Source organism: Limulus polyphemus, unplaced genomic scaffold (assembly GCF_000517525.1).
Source record: "Limulus polyphemus unplaced genomic scaffold, Limulus_polyphemus-2.1.2 Scaffold64, whole genome shotgun sequence".
NCBI classification, from domain to species: domain Eukaryota; kingdom Metazoa; phylum Arthropoda; class Merostomata; order Xiphosura; family Limulidae; genus Limulus; species Limulus polyphemus.
Window position 1 is genome coordinate 538,396 of NW_013665674.1, and position 11,028 is coordinate 549,423.

Below are 11,028 nucleotides of genomic sequence, written 5' to 3' on the forward strand. Positions count from 1 at the left end.
CGTTTGTTATCGCGATTGTTGAAGTTGAGTGTATTAGTAAAGTTATATTCGGAAATAATAAACAGTTTTATTAAGAAAGGACTTGTGTCGCTTAAGTTTCGTCGGAACGAAGTTACGGAAAGTTAATTAACAAACGGAGACGTAACAGTATCTAATAAGCTTGAAGTAGTAATTATTGTAACATAACTTATTTGAAATATTTGTAGTTGAAAATGGAAAGTTTATAGCATTAAAGTTGAAAATTTCCATTTTATTTAAAACTTTGTGTGAAATGCAGTAGAAAACTTTTGTTTCTGTTGAATTCCACTTGCAATTATTTTCTTGTGATAACAATAAAGTTGACTTTTCCAAGAAACAGATGGTGGTGCAGTACCAAATAATGCAGCTACGAGTGTTAGTAGTCTGCCATGACAATAAAAGTTATTCATTAATTGTCTACTGTATTAGTTTTTCATTAGTGTGTTTTATACTACAAGTATAATTTAATTGCAAATGTGATGCTGTATGTACGTACATCATATATATATAAGTTCACCTGTGTGTCGTATTATATGAATATATATATATATAGAGAGAGAGAGAAAAAATATTCATAAGGCATTGTATTGAGAAATATCATGTGAAACCACTTGTTTTAGCTTCCACCATATTAGAGCTTTCAATGATGAAAAACATGTTATGTAACCAGCATCAAAGGTTAGTATTAAATTTGTGATTGCTATTGAAATGGAGCTGCCAATGACAGAAAATATATCAGTTCTAGCCAACCTTGAATTCTACCATCCATCATGTGGAAACAACACTCCCGCTCTCAGGCTGTCAGATTGACAGGGGCGTGGGACCTAGTACATAAAGGAGAGGATCTTTGGTATTCCCAGGTGCAGTGACTAACCCTACAAGTAAAACCAGTATCTACAATAGCAGGAGGAATGGCACAAACTGGCTTATTCATTCTGGCTTATTTTGAAGAACGAGACAAAGTAAAACAATGGGAAATGAATCTTTATGTACAATAAAACAAGCAAAATGGCGAAAGAATTAAACATAATTTATCGTTGTTCTCTAAAGTGGATAGTACTCTTTATTCAAAAAATACTAACGGAAATCTCATTGGAAATCTGAATAAGAGTTGGAAAGAACAATGACAATATATACAGTATATAATAATATTATTTCTGCTAGATCTCATGTATTACTCATGTCGTTTGTCATTTTACCAGCAAAAGTAAGGAGGATGTATCCTCGGGGTATCACAAAGTCCACTATATGGCTGACGCACAACAGAAACTACATAATATACTAATCCAGACGGTTCTGCAGCAACAATTTCATGAAAGACATGTATGTGACACCAAAGGGGAATGGAACATAACAATAAGTAACTAAGGCAATCACAGATTATCCACATTTCAACACCTATCTATATAATTAAACCTATACTAAGTCAGTGGATGCATATGTGTGAACAAGTTTGAATTATTATTATTATCATCATCTTTTGGTGAACAAGAAATGTCTCGGGCCTTATCTGACGATCGTGGACTAGCCCCATGTTGTTGGCCAGTTTTTCTGTTGCATCTATATTTTTGTTGTTATTTCCACGGGTCAGAGTCGAACTCTAGAACTCTCACATGCGAAGTGAGTATTCAACTATCTGAGATAAAGGGTTATTCAACTAGTAATTGTTAGTACGTCATTTCTTAACTACCACAAATATCCTGTGAAGGAGGCTGGTTGTCAGCCACCAGCCTACATCAGAAGTTATGAGTGAATTAATATTCTGCATTTTTTTTATTCATTATGTAAGTAACCCATAAGTAATATTTTCCACGATATTACGTACGTTGTAAAAGTTACAGTTGACACTTTCCATGATATTACATACGTTGTAAAAGTTCCAACTTGCAACTTTTACAATGTATGTAATAACATGGAAAGTGTCGTTGACACTTTCCATGATATTACATACGTTGTAAAAGTTACTGATGACACTTTCCATGATATTACTTACGTTGTAAAAGTTACTGATGACACTTTCCATGATACTGCATACGTTGCAAAAGTTAAAGTTGACACTTCCAGACTATTGCATTACATCAGAGTTCAAAATGTAACTTTTGTTCATTACGTAACTTGTGTGAGTTGAGGGGCGAGATTTTCTCATATATATATATTTGTAAAATTAATAGTTTCATCAGATAAATTATAGAAGTGAACGATTATACCGATTATAACGATACATATATATTTTAAACCATTAAACTTCAAACAGTCTGTGATCATGTTATGATTTTCTTTGTTGACCCTGTGATGGATCTTGGGAAATATTTAAAGAAAAAAATTTAATATACCCTTTGTAAAAGCTTATGTCCCAGTTACTGCTTATAAAATAAAGTGTTGTATCATTATTATATTAAAAAAATCGTCATAGCTGATACAAGTAAAAAGTCATATGTTATACAGTATGCATAGTGAATTAAATATTTTCATGAAGAGTCCAAAGTCGATCATTCTGTGTATCCGATTTTCAGTCTTCGTTAAATAGCATTTTTGTATAACGTTACATTATTTTTGTGCTTTAGGCTAAGGAGTTTCTTTATGTCATATTGTATAAATCTATGTAAGTTTTTTAGCTGTATTTACTTCTTTTAGTTTGTGTAATTTTTGTTATTGTTAAGTTATGATTATGTAAGGTACCCTTTTGATTTTGAGTTCTAATTTCTTTATCACTAAGCACGGTAGTACTTAGTATGTAGAGGTGGAGTGGGAAAAAATGACCGCCGCATATTATGTATTGTTCATCATAGTTTTAAATCTCTCTTATAACAAGCTAAGAGACTTTTATAGACACCTAACTTACATTTTCGAGGTTTTCAAAACTATTAAGACCTTCAGTTTAGTCAAAAAAAAACATCTGAAGACGAAAGACTTTCGAAACGTCGTCCTCTACACTAGTGTGTTTTTACAACAGGCAGTTGCCGTCCATTCCAATGTACTTATCGTAATTAAAGGTATTATATTACACGTTGTTTGTCATAACTGTTTTAGCATTTGGGATTGTTTGAGTCAAGTTTGTTATTTCTTTGTGTTAAGAAAGGTTACTTTTTAAATTCTGACTGATATTAAATTTTAAAATAATGATGACCAACATGATTTAAGGTAGAGAAAGAGGAGCTAGGATGTGCAGATGCCTAAAACTAAATCATCTATAATATAGTATATCAATCTATTGTTATTCATACAAATATTAGAAATTTTGATACAGGTTTCTGATATAAATTCTGAACAAATAAGTTGTGTCCACTTTTGAACTATAGTAATCTTGTTTTTTAATGACTATCTCACATGTTTGTAAGTTTGGCCAAAGGCTTGTCAGTTTCAGGACTTGCTCAATCTGTCATGAATTTTCTGGCATGCTGGTTTTATTTGAATATAGAGAAGATTGAAACTATGTTTTTTTTTCCATTTACAGTTAACGCAACTTGCATACTGACATAAGAGACGTTGCATTTTGGAAAATCTCAGTAAATTTAGAATTGTAATCCGGGTTAAGTAGTTAGCATACTGGATCACCTACAAAAGTTGTAATATTTTCTAAACGAGACCCAAAACTCGAGCGCTTTCGAATAGTTGACAATTCTTCTTCAGGAGTATAAAGGGTTATGTTTAATGAGTGTGATGAAATATATAGGCTCGGATGTCGATGTTATATAAACAGTAACAATTTTAATATTATGCTAATAAGTAAAGTTTTTTTTTGTTCAGAATTGCTCTGGTTTTGGTTGAGCGCATCTGATTTTGTATATCTCTTCAACTAGCCATATAACAGAAAACAGACACTTGCTAGTAAAGACGCAAGTACTCGTAAGTTTTGCCCTTCACAATTAAAATCACGTGTCTTTTTCGTGTGTTTAATAAAGTGCTGTCTCATTGTGAAATAATGGTGGCAGTCTCTTTTATTTGCAATAAAGTCAGACTTATTCAAATATCGGAACTTCCTGTTTTTGTGGTTTTGGTAACTCACCTGACGAGTTCTTTATAAGATAAGAAAAATGAAAACTTATGAATTGTTACACATGTCGGGCTGAGCACGGCTCACAAATTAATGTGTCAAACTGTGGTTCCATGGTTCACGCCCCGTTAGCGAAAAAAAAAAAAAAATTGTGCTCTACACTTTGGGTCTGTAGTTGAGTTTTAAGACTAACGTTCTAATCTCACTATTCGATTACAGTAGCTTATCAGTTAGCGGTGGTGTTGACTAGCTGCCTTCCTTTAGTTTATCACTTCAAAATAAGGAATAGCTAGTGCAAACAAACCTCGAGTAGCTTTATGTAAAGTTTAACAAATCTTAACACAGGCAACGGAACAAATCTTAATTTGAAGGGGAGAGGCACCTTATCTGATATGATGAAACAGCGACTTTCCCCAATAATTATAAACAAGACTCTATCCCCCATTCAAAGGGGCAATTCACTACTGATTCAAAAGTTTAAGCCACGTGTGTCCCTAGGCCTTGCATGGCCTGCCTGAATGTTAGGGCACTCGACTCGCAATCTGAGGGTCGCGCGTTCGAATCCCCCTTCATCGAATATGCTCGCCCTTTCAGCCGTGGGGGCGTTATAAAGTGACGACCAATCCCACTACTGGCTGGTAAAAGAGTAGCCCAAGAGTTAGCAGTGGGTGATGTTGACTAGCTGCCTTTCCTCTAGTCTATTCACTGCTAAATTAGAGACGGCTGGAGCAGATAGCCCTCGATTAGCTTTGAGCGAAATTCAAACAAACCTGTCCCCAGTGCCCCCCCCCCGTTCCGCTGCCTAGAAACATGAAAATTTTAATCAAAAGAAAATCAGAGGCATCGATGGCCACTGACACACGAGGCCCCTGCCCCGATTCTAGTTGACAGTGCCACGAATCCAAAGTTGGGGTCTTGAAAAATCAGAATAGAAAGCCATGATCCATATGGAAACGCAGAAAATATCCGCGCCTATTGGCGCGAGCCCCGAATCTTTTAAGCACCTAGCGACGTTTTTGAAAAAAAAAGAAAAAAAAACGAGTGAAAAGGATCGAAAATTCTTTCATACAAAATTAAACACAAATTTTTGTTGTTGTTTTTAACCCCTGAATACTTTGCATAACAAGTCCTCTAGTGAGTAATCTTAACGCTGTTGCTACAGCCTTTCACTATTTTCAGTTAGCGTATCGCGACTTGTAATTGGCTGTTTGAAGTCAAGTAGAATTCAAACATAGTCCAAGGTAGAAACACAGCAAACCAAAACAATCCAGGCTTTATACAGAAGGAATGTCTACTTAACACGTGTGACAAGTTTCATGCATCTTTGTTATCTGACCCTCCTGTTTTGAATGATAGATTATAAATGAATTAAACAAGTAGGAAAGAAACCAGGTGTCATACGTTTGTAGCGTTCTTCATTCACAAAGTGTAGTTATGATTACACTACTTATTTCATGCAAGGCTTGGTGAATCATGCCATGTTCCTCAGGTTGTCTTCCATCCCGGTATTAGATTATTCTTTAACTTATATAATGATTACTTATATACTGGTTAGAAGATGTTCTTGATCCTTTTCTGGTATTGCGTTTTTAGAGAAGAAATATTTTCTCCGTAATAAATGTATATGTACATAGCTTGGGGTCTCGCTGTTTTTATATTTTAATTTATAGTTATTTAACTTGTACCTTTTTGGAACTGTATGCATTGCACTCCCTCCAATGTACGAATAATGGACTTTTCCCGTAGACATGTGCTTGCTTACTGTCAGCTGAGGCTGCATTTTGGCTGGGTGCCAGTAATGCCTGCAAGAATGGCCATATGTGTGGGTCTTGGCGGTGTTACGTTCCCGAAAGACGATACCACTGCGGTTATACTGAGTTTTATGCCAATAGTAAACATGAACATTTCCCGACAGATCTAGTGATTTTATAAAGATTATTACTATAAGTAAAACAGTGAAATGAAGAAATATTTTCTCGTTAAGTAAGCACTACCACGCGGTAAAACTTCACTTGTAAGGAACATTGCCAGTGATATCATATATTACAACCTTCGCGATTGCGTGAGAAGGAAGGATGGACATTACTTTGCAGCAGATGTGTACAATAAGTACGAACACAAAAGTAGGCGTTTCCGAGAAACAAAAGGTGAAATACGACGTTGTGAAGGTTTGTAGGAATTAATATTTTGTAATAAGTGCTTCGGAACTAAACTAACACATAAATTATCCTATAAACACACTCTTACATTGATACAGATAATGTTAATTAAATGGATGTTGAACACTAGGATTAGAAAACATTGCCAGTGGAGGTTAATTAAACTTTAATTTTAAAGAACATTGTGATATAGTCTTTGTTGTGCGTGGAAAATTAATATTAATTATTAATATTTGCTACTTTTCTACGACCATATAGTATTTAGGTTTTTAACTTTTGACATTGCTAGCTTAAGTTAAAAGGGTAACAGAGACTAATTATAGTATAATATTGAGATTTGCTGAACGTGACCGTGGTTATTATTATTCTTTTTATGTCTTTGTTCTTCAAAGATAAGAATTCTATATGCATTTTGAACAATTATTTAAAGGTTTGGTAATTTGCTGTTGCACATTTTTATAGGTTTTATAAATTATAAGTGTGTATATGTATATACACACCCACACTCTTGTTTAAAAATTTCGTATTAATTCGTTGAAATACGTTTTATTGCTTGAATTTAGTTTTTTATGGAGTTTGAAAGAACGTCGCTAGGTGGTTAAAAGAGTCGGGGCTCGGGTACACAGAGGCGGGAATTTTCGACGTTTCAGTATGATATAGTTTTTCTATTCCACTATGCTGTAACTGCCAACAGCAACATACAGCTAATTATAAATGATGTCCTAAATATAAGGCCATCAAAACTAGACTCTACAATATACAAAATAAGTCAAAGCAAACTGAAACAAACAAACACAATCCAGAAATAAACTCTAACAGAAAAGCACCACTATTACCTACATCAGTAACACACAATACACCCGTAAAGACTACAACATATACTTATGCAGAGGCTGCACGATCACAACAACTAAATCAAAAAAATCAAGCTAATACCAACAAAATAAACCCAGAAACAACCTGACAGTTTGAATGTACAAAATAACAAAAATCAAATCGTACAAAGTCAACCAACAAACACACTTGAAAACGAAACAAATCCTATCTCAGAAGCAATTAAAAATACATTCTTAGATTTCATACAACAGTACAGAATCCCGCAAAACAGTACAGAGGGTTTCACACTTTTAATGGAAATAGCTAAACAGCACCTTATACCTGTTATTCCACACGTCATACACTTATTCTTGAGCCCAAATATCACACAATCAATTAACAAAACATCTAAAAGTAAAACCAAGTAAAAAAATAAAAGTCACCCCATTCCAGAGCTTCACCTACACCAGCCATAGGATAACATTCATGGACATGGCCCTGAAAAGAAAAGGATAAATAGAAAATAAAATAAAAAGACTAAAAGCCTCAATTAAAATAACAGTCAAGGAGGGAGGATGAGGTCAAACATGCACCTGACCTTCCCAGGTCTACATAAGACCTAATTCCGGTGATGATTCGATGACTGTTCTGATTTTTCAAGACACCAACTGGGGATTCGGGGCACTGCCAAATAGAATCGGGGGACGGGACTCGTGTACCAATGCCTAGCGACGCCTTTGAACAGAGCCATTTTTTTAACTTTTTTTTTTTCGAAATGCACATGTTATGACATAAAACTAATTAGCTCCAAAAGTTGCTGGTATAACTAAGTTGTGAAAAAAAAACAAAAAAAAACATTGTCTTATCGTAATTGGATGTTCTCTTGGTCCCGTATTGGGGCTGTCTTCTATAACTTGCGAATGATTGTCCTCATGTGTTTAACAAAGCGCTTGCTTAAAACAATGAAACATGTTATAAGTGATTTTATACGACAAAGAAAAGGAAAAGCACTTACCTTATATACCAAGTACAGATAAAATGCTTTATAGGAGAGAGAGCACTAACAAACGCATTTTATTAACTGGATAACCATTTAAAAAGTCATAACAACCCAGCAAACTTATTCTTAGTTTTTTAGCATATTTTAATACATATATCATTATTAGTTAAATCGCCAACATAGGAGGTGTTAGCAATACATAATACATATTCGAACAGAGAAAAATATATTAATTGTAACAATTTTGGTAAATTTTGACAATAATGAAATTTACTACGAAGATGTTCTTATTATGTTGACGGATAAATTGAAGTTAATTACATCACCACTAGTGGTCGGGTATGAGAAAGTTACTGTATATTGTATGCGTTTGTTGCCGAGTGCAAAGCTACACATTGTGTGATTTGTTCTCTGCCCTCCGCGGGTACTGAAACCCCATTCCACAGACTTTCCGCTGAGCCACAGTAGGGCTTCGGCCTATACATTGTACTGAGCTTTGCAAAAACCTGCGAAATTTTACTCTGAGTATATCTAACTTACCGAATCAAAAAATGTCGCAAAGCATTCGTCAGATGATGATTACATAAATCCCTATCTGTTCACTATCATCCAGTTCTTCACTGAAGACAGCGTGTGTTTATGATTATGATAAATCGATATTTAGATCGCATAAGAGTGTCGATTACTATCTCATGGAGTGTGAACAAGAGTTTTTGAAGTTTCCATAAAAGATTTGTATAGTTGACTTATTTCAGAAGAACATCAGAACTGAAAAAAAAAAAAGAAGACTATTATTTCACCTATAATATTTTCAAAATATGACACCGTTTTACGGCTCCCTCTGTTCACGTCTTCTATGCAATAAAATTTCATTGTGAATAGACAGCACTGAACTACTCTGGATAACTTCGGCACTTGGTTTTAAAAACAGTGTAAAACTGTACAATTATTAGGGGTGCGTATCTCATCATAGTATTCGATACGTTTCTAGATACAGAAGTTTTACCAACGGTTTGTTACAAAGTTTGACAGTCTTGTCTGTAATTTATTATCTATATTACTAACATTGTCTTATTTAAGTACTTCACACTTTACATTCCTTTTACAAATTCTCAGGTTTGATCAACCACATGGCAGCTGGCAAGGAAGTTAAAAAAAAAAGTTAATATCTGTATGTATTTTGTTATTGTTAATTTGTTATGTTATTTTGCATGTAATGTTTTTGACAAAAGAAATGAAGACAACATGTAATTCTCAATACTCATCTTCCTTTATTGAATCATTAATTTTTAGCAAAAATAATTTATTAGAAATTCTGATTTTTTTTCTGTACAAAAAAAACTTGTAATGTTTACTGAAAGCTAGTCAAATTTCGTGAAGATACATAAATCGTATCGTATCTCCAAACCTTTAAAATTATCATCTTTGAAAAAGATTGAAACGTAAATATCACCTTTGCTGTTAATTGAAATGTTTTTGCTTCTCTAGTGAAGTTTAAACATTCCAAATAGTTATGCACTTGCTATAAAACAAATATCTACCGTCTATTTCTGTACTAAATAGTAATGATATCTCTAAAAAATTGAGCCTGATTATCATCAAATACCACTTGGCTTGCCCAAGTTGAACTTGTAGGTAATTAAAAATAGTCGAACAGAATGTAAACTGTACTTACTCTATTTGACGTTTTTTTTTTTTTCTAAGCGTTTGGATATTTAAAAGTTTCTTTAATAATCCCTTGACCAATTTATTCACTTAGACTAATAAGTTTAGTAACTTAGTCATTGATAACTTATTATTTAGTAGAGAACAAAATGGCGAAAACGTTTTACGCCTCTATTGCATTGTATTCACATTGTTCATATATTCGGTCAGGTTTAACCCCCCCCCCCTTTTTTTTGTCATGCAAATTTGTATTTGATTTTACTTCAAATTAAAACTGATACTATGATTAAGGCCACCCAAGTAATACATATTATACAGCTTGTGATTTTCTTGTTTTCCCAAATAGTGAGTGACCGAATGATTTAACTTTTCGATCATTTAATATTTTGCCACTGCCAAGTTAAAATCTTGGTAGGTTCGCCACTTCCAGAAGGCCTCTCCCATGTAATCCATGTAGGGTGATTTTGATTCCAATAAGACAATCCAATACGTGATCAATTAGGATTTTGCCACTGCTATGCTAAGATATTGGCAGGTTTGCCACTTCTAAATCAAGGCTATTCCAAATGTTGATTCTTGAACAAGATTGAAAGGGGTTTTAGAAAGTATGAAAATTTGATGTAGGAAAGTTTGTTTATGTAATGCGTGAAAAAACAACAACAAAAACTTATTTAACACACCTTTACCTGTAATTGACATTACAATGGACAAACTTTTCGGCAAAATTCACACGGCACGCAAATTTCATGGCGAACGTTTCAGGTTGGCTAAAAGGCCAAAAATTACTGTAATGTGAATTATTTTGTTTTGAAATGTATGTGTAGTATTCAAATTAAAGGAAGTTTAAATTTTTCCTCTGTTTTACCTTGTCCTCACACCCCAACTTTCTTATCAGGAGGGTAACATCCGATGTTCGTGATCAAATCGAATGATCTCGGGTAAATGTTTAGTTTTTTATTTTCTGGTATTGATTGTGGGACGTATGAGGTACTTATGAGTACTTACATTCCTATTTTTTATCTGGTTTATTAATAAATATGAACACTCAATCTCATCCAACTCTAGATACAGATGTCGATAAATCCGATATTTTATTCACGGTATCAAGAAGAGCCTTCATATTATCAAGCTTTTCTTCATTGGTGATTATTATTATTATTTATTTTACTGTGCAATTATGAATGGCGTTGCAACTTAGTTGCTGCTCATTAGGGAAATTCAAAGACATGTCTCGATTGTCTGTACAAAATATCTTCATATACCACATGTTTAATCTTTTTCAAAGTTTTTTTTTTGGACGTATTTTTTTTTCAATAAGCTTTTCATCACCAAAGATGTATTTTCTGTTTTTGTACTGTACGATATTCAGGAGATAG

General features: G+C 33.8%; 1 protein-coding gene across 1 annotated transcript in view; it reads left to right on the forward strand.

Moving 5' to 3' along the window:
* The first annotated feature begins 5,488 nt into the window (after positions 1 to 5,488).
* Positions 5,489 to 11,028, forward strand: part of LOC106464962 (E3 ubiquitin-protein ligase MARCH8-like) — a 27,515-nt gene continuing 21,975 nt past the window's right edge. Inside the window, exon 1 of the mRNA XM_013925140.2 lies at positions 5,489 to 6,180. Within this exon, the coding sequence (XP_013780594.1) occupies positions 6,088 to 6,180 (93 nt within the window). The 5' untranslated portion in view covers positions 5,489 to 6,087. The remainder of the gene's footprint in view (positions 6,181 to 11,028) is intronic.